The sequence below is a fragment of the Medicago sativa genome, chromosome 2 (assembly GCF_051527215.1).
Source record: "Medicago sativa cultivar Bolivia chromosome 2, Bolivia_mono, whole genome shotgun sequence".
Classification (NCBI taxonomy): Eukaryota; Viridiplantae; Streptophyta; class Magnoliopsida; order Fabales; family Fabaceae; genus Medicago; species Medicago sativa.
Genome location: NC_140750.1, coordinates 17,643,890 through 17,668,346, shown reverse-complemented (window position 1 = coordinate 17,668,346; position 24,457 = coordinate 17,643,890). Strand labels below are relative to the sequence as shown.

At 35.1% G+C, this 24,457-nt stretch overlaps 2 protein-coding genes across 3 annotated transcripts; one reads left to right on the top strand and one right to left on the bottom strand.

Annotated features, from left to right (window-relative positions):
- Positions 1-6,589: 6,589 nt before the first annotated feature.
- On the bottom strand, positions 6,590-10,050 carry LOC146945114 (uncharacterized). Its single transcript, XM_085743477.1, has 2 exons — positions 8,582-10,050; positions 6,590-7,906 (listed from the first exon to the last, which is right to left on the bottom strand). Exons 1-2 carry the CDS (start codon positions 9,738-9,740, stop codon positions 6,642-6,644), a joined length of 2,424 nt encoding a protein of 807 aa, XP_085599603.1. The 5' UTR covers positions 9,741-10,050; the 3' UTR covers positions 6,590-6,641.
- Positions 10,051-18,285: 8,235 nt separating this feature from the next.
- On the top strand, positions 18,286-21,167 carry LOC146945113 (amino acid permease 8-like). Of its 2 annotated transcripts, XM_085743476.1 has the most exons (5): positions 18,286-18,739; positions 18,810-18,874; positions 19,564-19,875; positions 20,008-20,147; positions 20,409-21,167. In XM_085743476.1, the coding sequence occupies exons 1-5, from the start codon at positions 18,729-18,731 to the stop codon at positions 21,051-21,053; spliced, it is 1,173 nt and encodes a 390-aa protein (XP_085599602.1). In that variant the 5' UTR covers positions 18,286-18,728; the 3' UTR covers positions 21,054-21,167. The 2 variants fall into 2 exon arrangements, with proteins under 2 accessions (XP_085599602.1, XP_085599601.1); XM_085743475.1 differs by having other exon boundaries at positions 18,355-18,874.
- Positions 21,168-24,457: the final 3,290 nt, after the last annotated feature.

The following is a 24,457-nucleotide window of genomic DNA, read 5'->3' as shown; positions in this document are numbered from 1 at the left end:
GAACAAAATTTCATGCATCATGATAATGATACAGACAGTCCCCTAAAAGAGCGCTCTGATGTCTTAGTTCAAAGTGGGCCGGGTCAGGAACATTCAGGAGTGGGTCGGTCCAAAAGAAATGTCACAAAGCCCAAATGGTTGGACAACTTTGTGACCCGTTGAGGGTAACCTGGCAACACATGAGTCATTGCAAGCACATGGGGCAGCATGTGCAAGTTATTTACATCTTCTCTTTCCAGGGACACTTGTCCAAATTCTATTTGTTTTAGGTCTTAACCTTTTGTCCTTATAAGGGAAACAATCATAATGTAATGATTAGACTATTATTGAATTCAGATCTATTTTCTCTCTCTCTCTGGAGTCACCTCAGAACTCGAATCTGAGTCCTTTCTCTTCTTTTCCCTTTGTACTTGCATCAACTGGTGCTTTCATTACTGTACCATGCCTCCAAAACCTGAAAAAAATGAAACTGATGACATCATTTCCACATGTATGGAACAAATGAAAATATTCTTAGCAGCTGAATTCGCTAAACACAAAGCTCAAACATCTTCTTCCCAATCAACACCCTTCCTACCCAAAACACCTAAACCCCGTTTATCACCCTTTGATGGCTCTAATCCGTTGGATTGGCTTTTTCAGGCTGAACAGTTCTTTGAACTCACCAACACCACACCCCAACAGCGCTTGACCTACATACCCTTCTATATGCAAGGACCAGCTCTTGCTTGGTTCAAATGGATGCACTCAAATCATCAACTCACCACTTGGGAAGCGTTTACAAGAGCGCTGGAATGCAGATTTGGTCCATCCACCTTTGAAAATCATCAGGTAGCCCTATTTAAACTCAAACAAGTGGGAACAGTCATAGAATATCAAACTCAGTTTGAATCACTAGCCAACAGAGTCATAAACCTATCCCCAGATGCTCAACTCAACTGTTTTTTATCTGGGTTAAAACCTGAGATCTATAGAGAACTTACTATCCTACGCCCTTATAATTTGGCTGAAGCCATAAGCCTAGCAAAATTGGTGGAATCAAAAATTGCTGATGCCAGATCTGCACAATTTCGTTACAACAAGAACCCACCATCTATGTCAAATACAACTCCTTCCAACACTAAACCCTCAATTTTGGGAGCAGGCCCAGTAAATAGTGCACCCACACTACCTGTTCGCAATTTCTCCCAAGCAAATTTGCAGGACCGCCGTGCTAAAGGGCTTTGTTTCTATTGTGATGACAAATTTGTGCCTGGCCATCGCTGTAAACAGAAACAATTCATGATTCTCATCACTGAGGATGAAGAACCTCCACCTGAAGCTATATCAGAGTCAGAACCAACTGATAGTAGTACTTTGGAGACTCAACAGGATGCAACACTAGACTCTATGCAATTCTATTTGTCACATGCAGCCTTGGGCACCACTTCTTCACCACGACCCCTACGTGTTCATGGGAGTATTCAGGGGTTACAAGTCACCGTTTTGGTGGACTCCGGCAGCTCTCATAATATCATCCAACCACGCGTGGCTGAATTCCTAAAACTTCCAGTGGAAGAGTTTCCACCCTTCTCTGTGACTGTGGGCAATGGGCAAACTATAGAGTGTCAAGGCCATTGTTCAGCAGTGCCAATTATGCTGGCTGGTGAAGTGTTTTCTATACCTATGTTTGTGTTACCAATCCATGGTGCAGATGTGGTGGTAGGGGTTGACTGGTTGCAGACTCTTAACAGGTTTATTTCAGATTACAATGTGCCCTTAATTGAATTCACTCACAATTCTAAGACTATCACACTCACTGGTATCAAACCTGCTCAGCCCACACAGGCTTCCTTTGCACAATTTTGTAGATTCATGTTTACTGATGCCATAGAATCTGCACATACTGTATCCTTCCAACAGATTGAGCTAACCAAACCTTCCCTTGAACCGGCAGATCCCTGCTTTCCACTACCAGATGACCCAGTGTTAGCTAACCTCTTAAACACTTACTCTGATGTTTTTACTATACCTAAAGGACTTCCTCCTCACAGGTCCCAAGACCACCATATACACCTGGTACCATCAGCCAATCCAGTTAATGTGCGCCCGTATCGTTATCCTCACTGCCAGAAAACAGTCATGACGAATATGATACAGGACATGCTCAAAGAAGGGCTCATTCAGGCCAGTACTAGCCCATTCTCTTCACCAGTACTCCTAGTAAAGAAGAAGGATGGCACTTGGAGGTTTTGCGTTGACTATAGGGCACTTAATGCCATAACAGTAAAGGATAGGTTTCCTATACCTAATGTGGATGAATTATTAGATGAGCTACATGGTTCTACTGTTTTCTCCAAACTGGATTTAAGATCAGGGTATCATCAAATTCGGTTGGCACCAGAGGACACTTTTAAAACAGCATTTCGCACTATAGATGGGCATTTTGAGTTCCTAGTCATGCCTTTTGGGTTATCTAATGCACCCTCTACCTTCCAAGCAACTATGAACTCAATCTTCCAAAAACATCTTAGACGGTTTGTGCTTGTGTTCTTTGATGATATTCTCGTTTATAGTAAGAATTGGGAAGAGCACCTTTTGCACCTTCAACAGGTTCTAGACATCCTTCAACTACACAAATTTTTTGCTAAGTATTCTAAGTGTCAATTTGGAGTGACTCAGGTTGATTATTTGGGCCACATCATATCAGCCCAAGGGGTGTCAGTGGATCCATCCAAAATTGAAACTATCCTAGCATGGCCAGAACCTAAGTCACTCACCTCTCTAAGGGGATTCCTAGGTCTCACAGGATACTACCGTCGTTTTGTACGCAATTACGCAGCCAAGGCTGCTGCCCTATCTGATTTACTCAAAAGAGGTGCTTTCACTTGGGGGCTAGAGGCTCAGAAAGCTTTTGAAGAGTTAAAGCAAGCTATGGTGTCTTTGCCAATTTTAGCCCTACCTGATTTTCTTAAGGATTTTGATGTAACAACGGATGCTTCAGGCACAGCTATAGGTGCCGTACTCTCACAAGGGGCTCAGCCACTAGCCTTCTTTAGTAAAAAGCTATGCCCACGCATGCAAATGGCTTCAGCATATGATCGTGAAATGCTCGCAATTACAGAGGCAGTTAAAAAGTGGAGACAATACCTCTTAGGCCGTCATTTTCGTGTGTATACAGATCACAAAATTCTCAAAAACCTGTTATCACAGACCATTCAGACATTAGCACAGCAAAAATGGCTCACCAAGTTACTTGGGTATGATTTTGAGATATTATATAAACCAGGGAAGGAAAATATAGTGGCAGATGCGCTTTCACGTATTACCTCTGATGACAATCATGTATATACTGCTCTTTCTTCCTGTCAACCATTATTGCTCACCCAACTTCGTGAATTCTATCAGAAGCAAGAAGTTGGGAAAATGCTTATCACAAAATTCACATCTGCAGACAAGAACACTCCTTTAGCATTCACAGTTCAGCAAGGGATACTCTATTACAAAGGGCGTATGTTCATACCTGAAGAAAGCAAACTACGCGCGGAGTTGCTACAAGAATTTCACTCTTCTGTAGTGGGTGGCCACTCTGGCATTAAGGGCACACTAAGTCGTCTTGCAGCTGTCTTTGCTTGGCCTAATATGATCAAAGATGTTAGAGAATACATCAAAAATTGCATCAATTGTCAAGCAAACAAATCAAGTAACCACAAACCTTATGGGCTTCTCCAACCCCTGCCAATTCCTCAGCGTGTCTGGGAGGACATTTCCATGGACTTTGTGACGCACCTACCTCCCTCCCATGGTAAAACTACCATTTGGGTCATTGTTGACCGCTTCTCCAAATCAGCTCATTTCATTCCCTTGCCGTCTAGTTACACAGCAGTGTCTCTAGCTCCTCTTTTTCTCGCAGAGATCTATCGTTTGCACGGAATGCCTAAAACAATTGTGAGCGACAGAGATAAAATTTTTGTTAGTAAATTTTGGAAAGAAATTTTCAAACTCAGTGGAACTACTCTAGCCTTCAGCAGCGCCTATCATCCTGAATCGGATGGACAAACAGAGGTTGTGAATCGTACTCTCCAGACGTACCTCAGATGTTTTGCGTGTGATGACCCTAAACGCTGGTTGGACTACCTTCACCTTGCTGAATTTTGGTACAACACTTCTTATCAGTCTTCCATCCGAATGACTCCATTCGAGGCTTTGTATGGTAGAGCTCCTCCCTCTGTAACTTCTTACATCAGCGGATCCGCACAGATCGCAGCTGTGGATGATACATTGACACGACGCATGCAACTTTCTCACTTACTCAAAGAAAATTTGAGGAAAGCTCAACAGAGGATGACTTCACTGGCGAACGCTCACCGGTTAGATCGCAATTTTGATGTGGGAGACTGGGTAATGCTGAAGCTTCAACCGTATCGTCAGACATCCGTTAAAGGGCGAAAACCACCGAAGCTGAGTCGGAGATTTGTGGGACCCTTCAGTATCCTCCGCCGTATTGGATCTGTAGCATACGAGCTCAATTTACCATCTGAAGCACGAATCCATCCTGTGTTCCATGTCTCAAAGCTAAGGCCTTTCCATGGTGCACCTCCCTCCGTTCCAATCGCTCTTCCAGCTTCAGTGACGAGCACCGCCGTCTGTCTAGAACCAGCGAAGATTTTGGGTTCGCGTACTCTATTGAACCCATCAGGAGCTCTGCAACAATTACTGGTCCAATGGAAGGGTTTATCCGAAGAGGAAGCAACTTGGGAAGAACTGAAAGATTTTCAAAACACATGGCCGTTGGAAAACCTTGAGGACAAGGTTGTTCTCAAAGGGGGAAGTGATGATACAGACAGTCCCCTAAAAGAGCGCTCTGATGTCTTAGTTCAAAGTGGGCCGGGTCAGGAACATTCAGGAGTGGGTCGGCCCAAAAGAAATGTCACAAAGCCCAAATGGTTGGACAACTTTGTGACCCGTTGAGGGTAACCTGGCAACACATGAGTCATTGCAAGCACATGGGGCAGCATGTGCAAGTTATTTACATCTTCTCTTTCCAGGGACACTTGTCCAAATTCTATTTGTTTTAGGTCTTAACCTTTTGTCCTTATAAGGGAAACAATCAGAATGTAATGATTAGACTATTATTGAATTCAGATCTATTTTCTCTCTCTCTGGAGTCACCTCAGAACTCGAATCTGAGTCCTTTCTCTTCTTTTCCCTTTGTACTTGCATCAGATAAGTCCAAGAGCCATACTTGAATCATCATTCATGATCAAGTGCGAATGATTACGTGACTCGTTTTTAATGTACTTGTACGTCTAAAGGTCTTTGTGGTTATTTGTCTAACATGTCATTTTATAGTATTTATTATCCTTTCACGATCACTTTACACCATGACTTATACGTCTACCATTCCAGAAATTATTATCACGTGTATTACTTATATGCCTTAATATCTTAGTATGTCAAAAATTTCTCCACATGCTACTAATTATATATCTCACATGCTTAATGTCGAAGTATCAACATGTGTTCACACTTTTAAACATGTACTCTTAGAATTAGGAGAACATGAATAAATATGTTTCTAATGTATCCATGCCATAAATGCTTCATTAGTTCATGCATATCTACATGCTCATCCATTGTCGCACAACATATGTGCATAATTTGTTCTTTTTACTTATGCATTGTCTTTCATGAGTTTTGACCACTCACCAATTCGTTATTTTGTGTGTGTCTGTTTGCAAAAATATAGTCTTGCATGTTGTTCAGGTGGTCCAAGCTCTGATTAATATTGTTTTATACTCCCTCCGTCCAGGAATAACTGACCCATTTTCTAAAAAAAAGTGTCTCAAAATAACTGACACATTTCAATTTTCAATACAACTTTCATCATTCCCAATACAATATAACACTAAATAATACTACTTTTATCATTCCCAATACAATATACTCCCTCCGTCCTGGAATAACTGACCCATTTTCTAAAAAAAAGTGTCCCAAAATAACTGACCCATTTCAATTTTCAATACAACTTTCATCATTCCCAATACAATATAACACTAAATAATACTACTTTTATCATTCCCAATACAATATATTCCACTTTCCCCTTTATTTATACACTTTTCTTAATCTGTGTGAAAAACCAAAGTAGGTCAATTATATCGGGACGGAGGGAGTATGGTATTCAACAAAGTGGGTGTTCAGTACATGTCTATCCAACAAAGTGATGTGGAAGGAGCATTTTTGTTATAAGACCATGTCCAATGGCAAAAATTATTCAATAACCTTCAACACCCACTTTTTCAATTCCCAACACTCCACATCATTTTCTCTCTCTTAATTCAACACCCATTCAATTTTTACCACTCCAATAGTTTTCATTCAACACCCTACCCCACCACTTTTTATTTCTTATTCTTATTTAATTTTTGTTTTTATAATTGCATAAAATTATAATTATCGATTATAATTAAATTAAAATAATACAAATAATTTTTTTAAAAAAACAATATTTTTTTAAATAATTTATTTTTATTTTCTTAACTTAAAATGCAATACAACAAACTAAGCGCGCGACACACGATTAGCTTAAAATGCAAGACAACAAACAAGCACACAACACACACGTAATTTATTTAGTACGATACAAATGATCTTCAAACTCAAAACATTCCAAACTTTGTCCATATGTGCTTCACTAGATCTGCCTGCAATGCGTGGTGAACATTTGGATCACGCAACTCGGATCTAGCACGCACATGATTTGCAAAAGTGGGTAACACCTCGGTCGAGTATGGTTGCGGTGTACTAGATCCACTTCCCTCAGATTGCTCAAAATCGCTCCAACGTTGAGCATATGTATCTCGTTCATCCTCAACAATCATATTGTGTAATATGATGCATGACCTCATGATGATACCCAAATCGGCTATGTCCCACAAGCGAGCTGGTTCACGGATGATTTTAAATCGAGCTTGAAGCACTCCAAAAGCACGTTCGATGTCCTTCCTACAGCTCTCCTGTTGTTTTGCAAATAACTTATCGGGTTCACTTTGAGGAAGTCTAATTGATTTGACGAAAGTTGGATAAGAAGGGTAGATACCATCAGCTAGATAGTATGTCATATTATAGGGACGTTGATTCACGAAGAAATTCACCCTTGGAGTCTTTCCCTGTTCCACATCATCAAACACTGGTGACCGGTCTAGAACGTTTATATCGTTCAACGTTCCCGGACATCCAAAAAAGGCATGCCAGATCCATAGATCATGAGATGCAACTGCTTCAAGAATAACTGTGGTGGTTCCCTTATCCCCCCTGGTAAATTGACCTTCCCATGCTTTAGGACAATTTTTCCACTCCCAGTGCATACAGTCAATACTCCCGATCATCCCTGGGAACCCCCGCATTTCACTAACATGTAGTATTTTTTGCAGGTCATCTTCGGTTGGTGCTCTCAAGTACACTTGCTCATACAGTCGTATGATTCCTTTGCAGAATCTAAGTAAGCACTCTAATGCTGTACTACTTCCAATTTTGATGTATTCATCGACCACATCTGCTGCCACACCATATGCTAACATTCGCATTGCTGTGGTACATTTTGCTAATGGTGATATACCTTCTTTGTTGGTGGCATCAACTCGCTGGGTGAAGTAGTTATCACTACTTGAAAGGTCTCCAACGATTCGAAGGAAAACGTGTTTTTGCATCCGGAACCGACGACGAAACATTGCATCGTCATATGTAGGCTCATTGGCAAAGTAGTCGTCAATGAGTCTTTGGTTAGCTGCTGCATGATCTCTATTTAAATATTTTTTTTTACGAGATCCACTACCTGATCCACTACCTTCCTCTAGTTTTTTTCGACGCTGAATAAATCGGTTGACCATATACGTGTCTTCAGCATCACGTTTTTCGAAGTAGGCTTTCATATCAAAACCAAAAGGATCCATTGATAGTGTTTGGAAGTAGATATTGGAAGTAGATATTCAAGTTGGAAGTAGATATGAATGTTATTCAAGTCCCTATATATATAAGCAAATAGGTGAAGCACGGGGAGTGAAGCAATACCATGGGTTTGTAGCAATACCATGGGCTAGTAAAGTAAAGCAATACCATGGGTTTGTAGCAATACCATGGGCTAGTAAAGTAAAGCAATACCATGGGTTTGTAGCAATACCATCACGATATATATTGGAATGCATAATTAAAGCAATACCATGTGATGTAACACTGACAAAATAGTGAAAAAAGTTTGTGAAATTAAAGCAATACCATGGGCTAGTGAGGAATACCATGGGCTGTGAAATTAAAGTTTGTGAAAAAAGTCACGGGACAAATATTATGCATAATTATTTAAAGCAACATTGAGGACTAGACAACACTGACAATTATTTAAAGCAACATTGAGGACTACACAACACTGACAATTATTTAAAGCAACATTGAGGACTACACAACACTGACAATTATTTAAAGTAAACATTGGGGACTAGACAACACTGACAATTATTTAAAGTAAACATTGGGGACTAGACAACACTGACAATTTTGACCGAATACAAACAAATATTAGTGAATTAATTTCCAAACAGCTCACGCTCCAAGTTTTCCACCATTTTTTTTTTCCTGTCATCGAGATGCTCTTGGGAAGTTAACTTTATGTACATGTCCATTTTCTTCAATTTGTTTTTCTCTTGTTGCACTGCGGTGTACTTTTCCATTTTTTCGGTGTACTCTTTAAAGTGTTCCATCTCTTGCACCTTCATTTCTTTGAATTGAACCCACTCCTGTTCCACCTCCTCGAAGCCAGCGTCCTTGCTTTTCTTTTTTCCTTTTCCTTTTTTTTTAGCTGCCTCCCTACCCATTGGACGAGCACTAGATCCTACAGAGTCATCGTGAGATCTCTTAGATCCACTACTTCCTGAGCCAACACTTCCTCCCACTTGACTGCCATAACGAGGTTGATCACGGAGAGCACGCCATTCTTCCTTTAAAGTAAATTGAACATTCTTCCCACCTGCATATATTTCTTGGGCTTTTGCCAAAACATCATCTTCCGACCAACCGCTTGCTTGCTGACGCTTAGCGGTATCATAAGCACCAACCCATTTATTTATTAATTTGCTCATATAATTAAAACGGTTTCGGCATGCAATGACATCGCGTGGAGAATCGAATGAGCAATGGTCATTACAATACTCAGCAATTTTACCCCAATATGATTCACTTGTCTGGTTTCTCCCGACAACACTGCATGTTCCATATTTTATCCACCCACTAATTAACACCAAATTTTGTTCGGTGTTCCATGATGGTTGCTGGTTTCTCTTGCTCTTAGGAGTTGTATCCTCTGGAGTGACTTCATTAGATCTTGTCATTCCACCACGATTTATTTGTGATGAAAATTCGGGATATTCACCAAGACTCTGAGAATTTTCATTCATCATCGGCATATAACCATTATATGGGGGTGTTTGAGATGGATATCCCATCATAGATCTATAATATGGATGAAAGTTGTTTGGAACAGAGGATGGGTGATTGAAATTTGAGGCAAAACCAAAATTAGGCATGTTTTGAGGAGTTTGGTTGAGAAATTGATTTGGGTTTTGAGGATGTTGGTTTGGAAATTGATTTGGGTTTTGAGGATGTTGGTTGGGAAATTGATTTGGGTGTTGATAATTGTTGGGATTTTGGTAGTTAAGTGGGTAATCAGAAGAATTTTGGGTGTTGAATTGATTGTTATTGGGATCCATTTCACTAATCAAAGACTAAAACTTCAAAAGAAATGCTAATAATAAGATTAAGAGAGTGAAAAACTTGATTTTTTTTCTGTGTCCAAATCAAATGATCCAAGTCTCTATTTATAGAGAAAAAAAAATCATGAATTTTGGTAAAAAAAAAAAAAAAAAAAATTATTTCCATCGAAATAATTGAGGACAAAAAATGAAGATAATTAAAATCCAGCCAGCCAATACAAACGCGCCACCTGTCCCTTATCCAACCAAAAGTCTTTCTCTCTCCCACCTCCCTGCAGCTGACGCGCCCTGTCGGCGCGTGTACTGCACGCGCCAATTTTCTCACAATGACAGCGCGCCGCGTGGCTCCCTTGTGCAGAATTCAACTTGTTGAATGAATTAATCACCCAACTTCTCCATGTCACTCTCAACAAGCAATTCTCCAATGGTTCAATAGCTTTCAATAGGCATTCAATAACCCCATTGGGGATGGTCTAAGCCAGCCTCTAGGCAAATGACTGCTATATAGGAAGTTTTCAATCAAATCACACGTATGTCCTTGACTGCTTTTGACACGGAAATTCAACTGACCTTAAATTTGGTTGTTCTTCACTAACAACTTAATTATTTTTAAGCGTAAAAAACAAAATATATCATTTATATACTCAATATCTTAATATTTTGTGTGAAAATATGATGTCGAGTCTCTTGTTGTCCTCGGCTTGTCGTTGCACCCGACCCTCTATTGGGATCCCCTAACAAATCTTAACAAAACGAACATAACATTTGTTAAAGAAAAAAAAGTATGGAACACAGTATAAATGTGAATCATGTGTGATATTGTTTTATCTTGGTTTTCGGGTGTCAAACATTGATTACGTTTGAACCTTTTAAACCGGTGATATCTTATTTTTTCTTGGGAAGGGAAAAAGTAAGCAAAACCCTTGAGAATCGAGGTCCGGGAGTTGTTTTCGCTACGGGAAGGTGTTAGGCACCCATAACGACTATAGTATCCTATAGGAACCGTCTTTAATTTCTACGCGCGCGCTTTATTTTTAAATGCTATGTTGAAAGTGATATTTACACCTAAGAGTTTACTAAGTGAAGAATTGGAGGGAGAAGAATGTTTTTGGATTTTTATTTTATTTGAATTGAAGGAATTTTGTTCCTTGCCTACGTACCCGTTTAAGGGATCAAATCCACCGTAGTTCTCTTCCAAAAATGTTTTTGTTTTTGTTGGTTGATTTTAAGTTTGAAAATTGGAATTTGAAGAATAGAAAGAGGCCTCAAGGCATAAGGTTGTGAAATTGTGAGGTTGAATTAGTCATTTGCAAAATGTGGTCTAAGTATGATTATTTTTTATTGAAATTTGATTAAGAAAATGAAAAGGGAAAATACAATGGGATTTTGATCCCAAGGTTTATTTGGAAAATGGTTTGAGTGATGTTGTTCACATTTTTTTGGAAAATTGATTTTTCTAAGTATAAAGCCTAGACATACATCTAAAGCATACAATCCTAGACATACATCTAAACATGCATATTCTAGCTATATACCTAAAGTGATGTGTGTGCATGTGTCGGTGTTTGTGTCGGTGTACGTTATTAGAGTCCATTGTCCTCATTACATCACACCCTAGATACATTCTATGGCCTCTTTGCCAAGAAATTAAAATGGCATAAAGGTAAAATACAAAAACTCCTAAGTATTTACATTCTAATTTTTGTATGGAATTGAAACTTAAAGTGCAAGAAATAAGATGGAGAGGAAGATGAAGTGTGAATGCTTATGATGAATATGAAACATGAAATGAAATGGTTAGTAACACCAAAAGTAATGAAGAAAATAATAAGGCAAGAGAATACTAAACAAAGGCAAAAACACAAAGATAAAGTGTTAAAATACACTAGAAACTAATCACAATACTTGAAGATACACATGACCCATAACTTTCACATTATGACCATTTTAAAATGAGTTTTAATGCAGCACAAGGTGAGAATTAGAAGCCCATGCCCAAATTGCAAGATTGTGATTCATTCCTATATGTATTTAACATCTTATCCTCCATAATCAATCATTAACATGCCTTGTAAAGCAAGTAACTAGTCACACATGTTTACATGCAGCAAGAAATACATCCAAACAGTAGCAAACTCATCACAAATTCACACATCATCAATTCACAAACATATATCAAGAATTAGAGCCAAAATCATGCACACTTTCACAAGCTTTTCACCACAAATTTCAAGAATTAAAACAAGAAAATGTACCAATATTTTTTTATAAGGTTTTTCAGTGCAAAGTCAATACAAAACACATCACAAAAATTGAATGAAGTCTCTACAAATTTTTAAGGAATTTTCTAAAACATCTTAGGCAAGGCAGGGGTGCATGTAGCAATTTTTGCAGCAAGGAACGTAGAAGCAGGGGGTGTAATTAGCAAAGAATCCACAACCAACGAAACACACAAGCCCAACCCAACCTTACATGGATCCTGGATCAATAGGAGGTTCAGGGACCATTGGATTGATCCAGATGGATCAACCCTAGATCCAACGGTCAGGGGAGCGAGCCAACTGAACCAGACCGGTCCAAGGGCTTATATAAAGGCCTGGTGACCGGTCCAACTCATCTGTCACTTCCCTTTCTCTCTCTACGTTATGAGTTCTCTCCCTTCTCTCTAGACTTCCGATCATCTTCTCCGGCGGGTTTCACCGCCGCCGGTGAAGATTCCGGTACCGGAAACCTAACTAACACCCAAACACACTAAACAACTTCGATCTAAAGATTTTCACCGTTTATTTTTCACTCTAAACACGAATCAAGCATAAGAAATTACAAATGAAACCTAGATCTATGTGGATCGAAACTCAAACCTTACGGTTTCTGACTTTTTCGAATCTCTTCACACCTTTTGAAACGAGGCTATAATCTGTGTTATTTTTTCTGCTGATGATGAATTTGAACTTGATTTTGTAAAATAAACGGTGAACTTTTGCAGATCTGTGTCTTAGGGTTTGGTTTCGAATCTTTTGAAACTTTTTTGGAGTATGATGAAACGAAACCCTAAACTGAAGTGTTTTACTTACTTATGATGATTTCAAGCCTCGTTTCAAGAAATAAACGGTGAATCTTTGAAGATTCACATCTTTTAGGGCTTCGTTTCAAAGTCTTTCGAATTTTTCGAAGCTCTTCTTCAATTCACCGTTTATTTGTGTTCGTTGAGCTTCTTGCAATGAAAAAACGAAGAGATTTTGATGAATACCTAAATTAAGCTGGAGATTCGAACAAAGATCCTTAAGAGCTTTCTGGTAAGTTGAAAACCGAAAATAAATCGGTATTCTCTTCTTTTTCTTCACTGATTCGAAGCCTACTTCAATTCCTCTTCTTCTCACCTCAAAATCCTTCGTGATCGCACTCTGTGCTTGAATTGCGAAGGTACGAACTCGATGATGAAGGTTCTTGATGAATCTCTGAGAGTTCGTGTCAATTTCAATTGATTTGCACAACAATTTGTTGAATTAAGCTTCGCGTTGACATGGATTTGATGAATTTCGAAATTCTGAGAAACGGTTAGGGTTTCTGTTACGAATGTTCTTGAAAGTTTTTCTGAGAATTTTGGTGTTTGATCTTTGATGATCAGAGAGAGAATCTGAAATGTGTTTTTGGTGATTTGTGATGAGTTGGCGTGTTGTGATTGATTCCTTTTACTGCATTGAATGATGTGGCCTATTTATAGGCTGCCAAGTGTGATACTGGACCAATAGAAACTTGACACCTGGAAACTGATTCGGACTTGCTGGATTTTTGACAAAAGGACCTTTGTGCAATTTTGAGAACTTCAAGGACTGACCTGCAAAAAATGTTAAGGACTAATCTGCAAATAAAAACTTAAAAATAATAAAATTTCGAAATAGACCAAAGACTTAAAAATAAAACTTGAAATTTAGAAAAAGGACTTGGATGCAATTTTTGGAAGTTTTGGACTTAAAAAAAAACTAAAAATAAAATTGGAATAAAAATGGTAACTTGACTAAACGTAAAGTGAAACGATTAAAATTTGACAAAACGGACTAAAACGAACCAATGGCCTAAATGAGGTACTTTAAAGTAACCTCTCTCTGCCGAAATTTCGTGTGAAATGACCAAAATGCCCCTAGGGCTAAAACGACTAAAAAATGACTTAGATGCAATTTTAAAAATGGATTTTTAACAGGGAAATAAAGCAAGAACTTATACAAGACTCAGAGACAATTTTTAGAATCTAAACAGGGTTTTAACACATGAAAAGACCAAAATGCCCCTAGGGGCAAGACTGACTTAAAAATGACTTCAAATGCAATTTTTGAAATGGATTTTGACATAGGATTGAAATGAAGACTTATTCAAACTATTTGAAAGGACTCAAACAAATTTTTACAGATTGAAAGAAATTTTAACATAGGAAATGACTAAAATGCCCCTAGGGGCTAAACTGACTAAAAAATGACTCAACTGATATTTTTTGAAATGAATTTTGACATGAGATTGAAACAAGGATTTATACAAACCAATTTAAAAGACTCAAACAATTTTCAAGGATTAAAATGAATTGAATGCAGGAAATGACTGAAATACCCTTACATGTGAATTTTGCAAATAACATTGAAATAAAATGCAGAGAAAGATGTAATTGATCAGAGACAGTTCAAATGACTTATAATACAAGAAAAGAGGAATTGAATTAGTATTTTTAGGTCCAAAATTAGGGTATAACAGATATGTAATATTTTCAAGTATTAATTTGAAACGATTCATGTTTTTATCAATGATGACAATAATTTTTATTTCCATTTGTTTTCTATTTTTTAAAAATTTATGTTATAAAATTCAAAAGTTTTTTTTTCGACAATCCCAAAAGAATTTTTTGATGCATATAAATATTGAAACCCAGATAGTTAAAATTATTTTTAATTACTAAAAAAATTGTAACCTAACCTTTGAGCTATCTAGTGGCACTCGGGTATATTTCACTAATCTTTAAGAAATATATATTTTTAATCATTCTCCATGACAATTTGCTTTATTTGCTTTACAAAATAGTGTCAACCCGAGTATCAAAATTAACCACCAGCAACATCATGCATATGACAAAGAATTAATCATTTTTAGAGATCACAAGATAATTAAAAATATTTAGATTAACCATTCAATTGTGTGATAAGCGAGAAGTCACAACCCTGTCAATAATTAAAGGTTGAAATCAAAGCTAATTCATTTCTAGATAGATGAAATACCAAATAACTATCAAAATTTACACACATTGGAGGGAACCGACTTAGACATTTTGGTATTTTGCCAATGGAGTTAGGATATGTGAACAATTTCAATATTTTTCGACATTTTGCATTATACACAAAGGAGACAAATTTTGCATTATACACAAAAAAAAAATTAAAAAACATTGTACATAAGGTTGTTTCTACCATTAAAATTTAGATCAATAAGTTTCATCATTTTGAAATATGATAAAACTTATTAGTTTCAATAATGAAAAGTAAACTTATGCATACAAGACAAATTTATTTGTACACATTAAATAAGACCTCAAACTAGTTGATTGATCAACCTAACAACACCGATCACACAAACACCATTTGACATAAGTCGGTCCCTCTAAAAGTCTATATTTTTGTTTGACGTATGTTACATAATCGCATACCAACAACATATAATTTAATCAAGAGAAAGGTGTTTTAGCCAAATACCCATCTTTGTTCGGATGGCTTTGGTTTTCAAGAAGATATTGGTCATCTTTTTTTGTCTTGCGACTTCTTCGGTAAAATTTGGTTTGATATTTATGATTGACTAGGTTTGGTTTCGGTTCACCCGACTCATGTCACATATCACTTACTTCAATTTGGATCACTTGATGACTTCTTAAAAAATATTGGTTCGGTTTTTCATTTGATTTGGTTGTCATGTGTTTGGATTGTTTGGCGCGAAAAGAATGCTAGAATCTTTCAACATAAGGGGATTCTCTTCAACATCTTCTTGAAAAAATTAAGCTCAAATTCTTTTGCTGCCTGAAGACAAATCATCGTAATTTTGCTTTTAACTATCATATTTGGTGGCTTAACCTATATTGTGTTTAGGATATGTAGTTTCATTTTATGTTCTTTTAGCGAGCTTGTATTCTAGCTCATTTTGTTGGATTGTTGATCTATCTCTTTACTCTTTCTCTTAGTCCTTTCTAATACTCTTTGTGCGGGATAGGCTAAGAAGTTCGATTAATATATTTACCTTATAAAAAAACCTCAAACGAAATGTAACAATCAAGGACGTCAGGATCGATATAATCCCATAAACACGCAACTTACCACCTTTTGAATACATTCACAAGTCCTTCAACATTATCATATGATACGTGTTTTTATATTTTGAGGGGCACATTATGTGTTTTTTTTGTTTTTTTAAGGATATGATATGTGTTATATAGTCTTCGTCTCTTCGATATATGGAATTTCTACTACCATCACATCATATGCAACAAATTCTTCATTTTCCATCACACCGTTTTATGATTCTATGTGGCCTTTGGTTGGAGTTGGCTTTGGTTGGTATTTGCCCTATAGTGAAACCTTAGTTTTATACAGGCCATGTCACAGATTAATTTATATGCACAAAATGTTTAAAACGTGAAATTTTTTTATACGTGCATTCAATCAAATCATATCAAATAAATATTTTTTTAAATATTTTAGAAATTAACTTTAAAATATGGTATTTTGAAGTGATTTTATTGAAAGATTTTAATCCTATTAGAAAAAGATTAGTATTCTCTCTTTTTCCATAATTAATTAATAAACACTACATTTGTAAAATAAAAAAAAATATTGTCACTTTTACTTTTCAATTTAGTTTTAATTGTTTTTTCCTTCCAATTATATTATCTATATTATCTAGTTAATATTATGTTCATCAATACTAAATTACTCCCTCCGTCCCTATATGTAAGCACTTTTTGTCTCTAATAAAAGAGTACTTAGATATAGGGACGAGGAACTATTATTTTTCACCTTACGTTTATGATAATCAGAATACACGGTTCACAAGAATAGTTTAATAAAATTCTTACCGTCTTATGTTATCATATTTTTTAAGCTTGTATGAAATGGTAAAAATGATAGGTATTATAGAACAAATGAAGAAGTATTTAGGTTTTAAATATGTTTTCCATCAATTTTATTATTTTATTGTCATAAAATATATTTTATTTATAACTGTTTGAAAAAAAATATATATATGTTACTTCGAAAATAATTATCAAATCCATCCATTATTTTATTTTTAATGGATGAATATTCATACAATTCATCTATAAAAGTATATTATTTTTCATTTTTACACTTTTTTTATTAAAAATAGATTTCAATACATTTTTTTTCTTTTTATGAATTCAGTCCAAACATATTTCATTTTATTGCGTTCAATACTGATTTTTGTTCCTAGCCCAATTAGTTTAATAATTCATATTATTTAATAATATCATTTATATTTTTTTTTTGACAAGAATATTATTTATATATAACCAATTTAATAATTATAAATGTAGGGTCTGACGACCCACATGCCATAACGGTGCATGGAGGTGCTCTGATTATTTTCTGATGGCTGGTGGTGGAGCTCTCGTGGTCTGTTGTGACGCACAGAGCTCAGGTGGTGGGTGCCTGGGTGGTGGGCTGGTGGCACTCCAACGAACTTGGGTGACTGTCATTTCAATCTTATAATTTTTTTTATTTACTATAAATTATAAATTAATTCTAATATACATTTTATTTTCCTGTTTTTTATATCCAGGTTTATTTTGGTATTTTTTTTCCAGTTTTTTAATTAATTCATTTAAATACTTTTTTGGTAATTTTTTATTTAAATATTTAATTTTTTTCGGTTTTTTAAAAAAAATTTCACTATTAATTTTGTTTTGAAGGATGTAAATCTATAGATTGTTGACTAACTAAATAATGAATATAACTCTGTTTAAAAAAAATAATGAATATAACTTATAAAGAAATAGATTAATGGTGATGACGCATGCATGGGTGGCAATATGATCCATCGGACTTTTAAAATAAATTAAATGAATTAGATAAGACAAAAAAATCTAGCAAGTCAATATGATCTGTTAGACTTTTAACCTACATGCATCTTCACCATTAATCTATTTCTTTCCGAGTTATATTAATTATTTAACGAGTGAACAATCTATGGAATATATCCTTCAAAACAAAACAAAAAAACTATAGAATATATCATTGTAAAAAATAAATAAATCAATGGTATTCTTATTTTATGGATTTGATTCATAGCAATGTATTTTATTTTGTATGGCAAAGAAAAATTATGTGTTGTTTTACAAAATTATCATTTATTAAATATATGAGAAAAAATAAAACTGAAAGAAAACAAAATAATAGTAGGATATGATTAGGAAAAAAAAACATTAATGTTTTATTGATATTGTAAAACGACTTATAATTCGATTTTTTTTAAATGATTTATAATTTGGGGTAATAATGAAAATTAAATCAAATCATTAATGTGAATTTAATGTTATTAAATATATTTATATCTTCTTTAAAATGACAACGTGTATTATTCTTTGCTTCAAAAGTCAAATCCCTAATTGGAAAGTCATTACATATTTTGACAAACACAGTGTACCACCTAATTTCTTGAAATCTTGTAAATTTGAGCATATATATTAGAGTAGTGAGATAGTGAAATTGTACCACCTAACTTCTTGTAATCTTGTAAATTAGAGCATATATATTAGAGTAGTGAGATAGTGAAATAAGCATTGCTCACCAATTCACCAAATTAAATTCTTATGGAACTTGAATACGATGATGATGGCAGAATCAAAAGAACAGGAAATGTGTGGACAGCTACAACACACATAATAACGGTGGTAATTGGTGCAGGAGTGTTGGCTCTAGCATATGCCATTGCACAATTAGGATGGATAGCTGGTATTGCAAGTATATTGATCTTTTCATGTATTTCTGTTTTCACTTACAGTCTTGTGGCTGATTGCTATAGGTATCCAGATCCAGTTAATGGCAAGAGAAATTATTCTTACATGCAAGCTGTCAAGGTCTACTTAGGTACACTCTTCGACTCTTTCTCCGTCCTCGACATGAGTTTAGAAGTATAATCTAAAAATACATCTAAATTTTGTCTGTCCGGATATGTGTCTCTGAACATTTTGTTCCGTCCAGATTCACAATTCCGATAAAATGAAATTTTTTGTTTAGTAGCGAGGGTGGAGTAGAAAACCGCACCAATAATCAATGAAATACTTTATGTAGTAATTAATCAATAAATCAAAAAACACTTGATATTTTAAACATGATTTTTTTTCAAATAAAATTTTAGATGAGTTGCGTCCAAGAACGCACCAATTCACCTACGATAATGTTTTTAAGCGGGAGTTGATTTTAGACCTTTCTAAAGTATGAATCAATTCCTTATTGATTGGACCAACGTCTCTTGGCTAACTCAAGCATCTTTGCCAAGCTAAGAAAATGGCTCCTTTGCTATAACCAAAGTTTTAAATTGCTCTCCCCATAGTAGTTAGTTAATTGTGACCTTTGGTGTTACAAAAAGTTGTGGATAACAACTGCAACCGTGGTCACATGTTTTAGAAAATACTTTAAAGTTGCAATCGTTGTCATGGACTATAACAAAGGAGTAGTGTAAAATTATAATTATTCATCAAAAAAATTGATGTTTTAGAAAAAATTATAATTGTAATTTCAAATTTACTTAATTTTATATTTCTAATTCATAATAGGTGGAACGATGCAAGTGATTTGTGGATCGATTGTGTATGGAAAACTTGCTGGGATCACAGTGGGATACACAATAACTTCATCCATAAGCTTGGCAGCAATAGAAAGTATTGTTTGTGTCCATAGAAAAGGACATGAAGCTGATTGCAGCAGTTCTTATAATCCCTACATGATTGGTTTTGGGACATTGCAAATTTTCTTGTCTCAAATTCCAAACTTTCATGAGTTGACATGGATTTCAACGGTTGCTGCTATTACCTCGTTTGGTTATGTATTCATTGCAATCGCTCTTTGTTTTAACGTTATTATCTCAGGTACTTACCTCTCACCATTACGGGAAAATACTCGAGTGATTTTACATTTTGATCTAACGCTATAAAGCCAATTGTAGAAAATATGAGTTTAAAGTTTTGTATTAACCAAGTAGGCATTTTGGCTAAGAACAGGAAAAGGGGCATCGACAAGCATTACTGGAATCAAAGTAGGGCCAGAACTATCTCTCGAAACGAAAGTGTGGAGGATTATGAGTTCAATGGGAAACATAGCACTTGCCTGCAATTATGCTACCGTTATTTACGACATAATGGTAAAAAATCACAATTACTTCTTATGATTGCTATTTTAACAAATTATTAAAAGTAATTAAAGAAGTGTAGCATTGAATCAAAACTTTCATTTATGAGTTCAGATTCCCTGCAGTCGGATTCTCTCGCATTTACACATTATAAATCGTCCGATCTTGTTCCAAACGTCCACGAATGTGTGAATGCGGAAAATCTTTGATAGTGGGGAATCCAAATTCTTTGGCTATTACCCTTCAATTTGACTATTCCATGCTTTTGTTTAGGACACATTAAAGTCACATCCATCAGAAAATAAACAAATGAAAAAGGCTAACGTGATAGGGTTGTCAACAATGACAATGATATTTCTGCTATGTAGTTGTCTTGGGTATGCTGCTTTTGGTGACGACACACCAGGAAACATTTTTACTGGGTTTCATGAACCCTACTGGTTGGTTGCCATTGGAGATATATGCATTGTAATCCACATGATCGGAGCATATCAAGTGATGGGTCAACCATTCTTTCGTTTTGTTGAAATGGGTGCTAATATCATGTGGCCGAAATCAAATTTCATAAACAAGGAACATCCGATTAGCTTATGCGGTGTAACAATCAACTTGAACTTGTTTAGGTTAATTTGGAGGACGATATTTGTGATACTAGGAACAACTCTTGCCATGGCAATGCCATTTTTCAATCAAATTCTTGCTCTGCTTGGAGCAATTGGGTTTGGTCCTTTAGTTGTCTTCTTCCCTATACAAATGCATATTGCTCAGAAGGGTATAAGACCAATGTCACTTAGGTGGTGTGCCCTCCAATGTTTGAATTGTGTATGTTTCCTTGTTTCGTTGGCAGCTGTAGTTGCTTCAATTCAAGAAATTAGCAAAAATCTTCACAAATTCAAGATTTTTGCTTATAAACAATAGCATCTTTGTATTTTTTGCTTACAAAGAGTAGCATGTTTGTATTAAAGAAATAAATGAAGCTCATGTAGAAGTAATCGATGTCAGTATTCAATAAAATGTTGGGTCTTCAATTAATGGATTGTTTGTACGCTTAATTTTTAAAGTAGAATGTTAATATTTTTGAGAAGGCTAATGTTTTTTTTTTTTTTTGAGTAAATAAGGTTAATGCTTATTATCTCGAGAAGTAGTATCCACGAATGTGTTCTATTGGTCAGTCAACCCATAACTCTCCCATGTATTCCACGAAAAATAGAACTGTATGCCACTCTCTTTCTTTAGATGATGGACATGTATATGTCGTGGAATTTCTTGAAAGAAGTTTTCGCTATGGATAGCAGTACTCTTTTGAGAATGATCATTTTATGACTTTGTAAGAAATTGTGTGGTATTTTGACAATTTTTTTTTTTTGACAAATGGTATTTTGACAATTGAAAACAAAGAATCTTAAAGACCATTCAAAATTCAGAAGAACCATATGAAACAACTGTTGAATAATTAGAGAAAGCCCGAGTTTACTTAATGAAAGTAAAAATAGAAGCGGATGTTTATTTTGAGATAGAAAGAGAAAAATTGAATGTAATTAATTTATTCAATTTATACAACTTTGGAACAATTCAAAAATTACAAAAATGAAACTATTCACTTTGAACAACGAAGGGTGATTGACATTCAACAATGTTATAATAAGCATTACATGAAGCTCTAAGAATTCTAATAGTTGCTTAAACATTGAGTTACATTTATCTACCATCGGTGCCAATATTGATATGCTTGTGTCAATGAGTTACATTTATTTGTAAGTTCGCATGCTTTTGTTTTTTGTCTTTACCGTCATCGTCTGCTACAAAAATTTTATGTGGCAAACAGAGGATGACATGACGACGTGTGACGTGTTAGATGACGTTGATGTGTCGTTTCAGATGCGGAGTCACAAAGTTAAAAGGGCAAAAACCAAAAAACAAAATCCGTAGAGGGATAAAAACAAAAAAAAAGACAAGACAACAAAATCAAATTTAAAAACCTTGGTTTCTCCATCTTCCTCCATTTTCATCTTAGCCGCACACGTTCACAATTTTTTTACCCATATCCTACATTCCTGCTAAAAATTCATAGATAGATCATAAAGATATAAGATTCCCATGATTTCTACAAAAGCATGGTTCTTTTGCAAGGAGTAGCATAAAATAACAAACTGCAGAGATATCATTTGTCACATCCTCTTTATTTCTTCTTGTAAAACTGTCTTGACAACAGAAAAATGATCTAGCCTAAACATGAATTTTCTCTTCTTTTTTTCATTTTTTCTTGACCATTACGTATTTGAATGACTTTTTCTATCCATGAAAGAAAAAGAATCAATAACAGGCCTCAATAAAATATAAATTATGGAACCTCAACAACAACTTCAATGATGAACTTCACATAAAAGTTATTTTGCGGGTCCCATAAACCATATCATCTTAAAATAACTCACTCATTTTTTACTTCAATAGTGTGATTATAAAAAAGAGAAATGTTAACTAGTGTTCCCTGGACACTGGTTAAGGACCTTAAATAGTAATTTTTTTTATAAAAGTTTGTCCCTACAATGAAATAAATATTTTAATCACAGTACGTTGCTTCACCAAGTGATGGTTATTACAAGCTTCCCCCGCCATAATTTTTGCAAAATAACCTTCATTTTGAACCTCCAGCTGGTAGACCCTTGCAAAATAACTGCCGCTGGAGTTGCTCTTAGCAGCTACGGATAAGTTCTTGTCAAATCTACTAACAAAGTCACGAACTGAGATACACTTGTTCTACTCTTACAAATTGAAAGCTTCTTGTTCAATAACACCTTTTAAAAAAGGACCATGGTTATCCTCAACAGGCTACCATGCTATATTCACTTTATGATACATCAAACACATTTGATTATTTTATCTAGTTACCATGTGTATTAGACTACAGGAAAGGGATATTCCAACGTCATCACCATGCAATTAGATGTTAAACAATAAGAGGGCTTAAGTCACATAAGCTCACCAAATGTAGATGACTTAGAAGTTAATCATGATCTAACACCGTAAATTAAACCATTTATGTTTTGTTTAAGAGAGTGAAAATTTGTTTGCTACCAAAGACTAAAGTTTGAATGGGGATATAATCTTGAAGTGTAATCATCAAAGAACTAAATCATTGTGTAAAAGAACCATGTTTTTGTGGAAATCATGAGAATTTTACAGGATCTGTTTGTAAATTTTTAGCAGAAATGGAGGATGTAGGTATAAGAAATAGTGAAGGTGTGCGGCTAAGATGGAAATGGAGGAAGAAAGACATGAAGAAGATGGAGGAAACAAGGTTTTTAAATTTGAATTGTTTGTCTTCTCTTTTTGGTCCCTCTACGAATTTCGTTTTTTGGTTTTGGTCCCTCTTACTATGTGACTCATCATCCACTTTGCCAAATCAGTGTCGTCAGCCATGTCAGCCACTACCATGTCATCCCCCGTTTGCCACGTAAACGTTTTTGTAAGAGATGATGACTGTAGGGACTAAAATCAAAACATTTGCATTTTGTAGGTTTGTTTTAAAACAAAAAAAGTTGCATGCCGAAAACAAAAAACACGCGAACTTACTTGGACGATTTAAACCAAGAAAAAAACTTATCAGTCACTCTATTATAATATAAAGTATACACGTTATCGGTGTATGATTATTTTACACATGCATCTATTTATTTGCGACAATAATTAATAAATATGACAACTCTTTTCATATTCATTAATTAACTTGACAACAAATAATGTGTAAAATTATTGTACATTTTGACATTATATATATTTTTTATTTGAATTTAATTAATATATTCTGTCAATGCATAATTATTTTACACATGCATACAATAATGTGTTTTCAGTTTAATTAATAAATATAAAAACATGTAAATTCTCTTATTGATTAAATGATGTGACAACACATTATTGCATGCATATATAAAATAAGCGTGAAAGAATGTATTAATTAAACTCTTTATTTTCTTCACTAATATTATTTTTTATAAATATTAAAGTTTAATAACATATCTGTCAATGTACAATTATTTTACACATAAATTCAATAAATTTTAAATAGTAATTGTATACGTCGATAGTGTAAACTTGTATTCGTCGATAGTGTAAACTTTCTTACATATACATCTAATAAAATCATGTAAGAGCTGTGAAGCCCTGATACGAGATACGATACTGCACCAATACGTCGATACGGAAAAATTTCAAGAATCAAGATACGATACGGCTGGGATACGTTAATAAAAAAATTATATAATTAAATGTACAATATAATTATAACCTTTTTTTTAATATGCAAATATATTAACAAACAA

What these genes read in the sequence shown, in the direction of transcription:
- LOC146945114 (XM_085743477.1), bottom strand. Translation starts at nt 9,740, where the DNA reads ATGGATCCCAATAACAATCAATTCAACACCCAAAATTCTTCTGATTAC. An exon ending in AATGGTGGAAAACTTGGAGC is followed by an intron (nt 7,907 to 8,581) that starts GTGAGCTGTTTG and finishes TTGATATGAAAG; the next exon opens with CCTACTTCGAAAAACGTGAT.
- LOC146945113 (XM_085743475.1), top strand. Translation starts at nt 18,598, where the DNA reads ATGGAACTTGAATACGATGATGATGGCAGAATCAAAAGAACAGGAAAT. An exon ending in TTTTAACGTTATTATCTCAG is followed by an intron (nt 19,876 to 20,007) that starts GTACTTACCTCT and finishes GGCTAAGAACAG; the next exon opens with GAAAAGGGGCATCGACAAGC. An exon ending in CCGTTATTTACGACATAATG is followed by an intron (nt 20,148 to 20,408) that starts GTAAAAAATCAC and finishes GCTTTTGTTTAG; the next exon opens with GACACATTAAAGTCACATCC.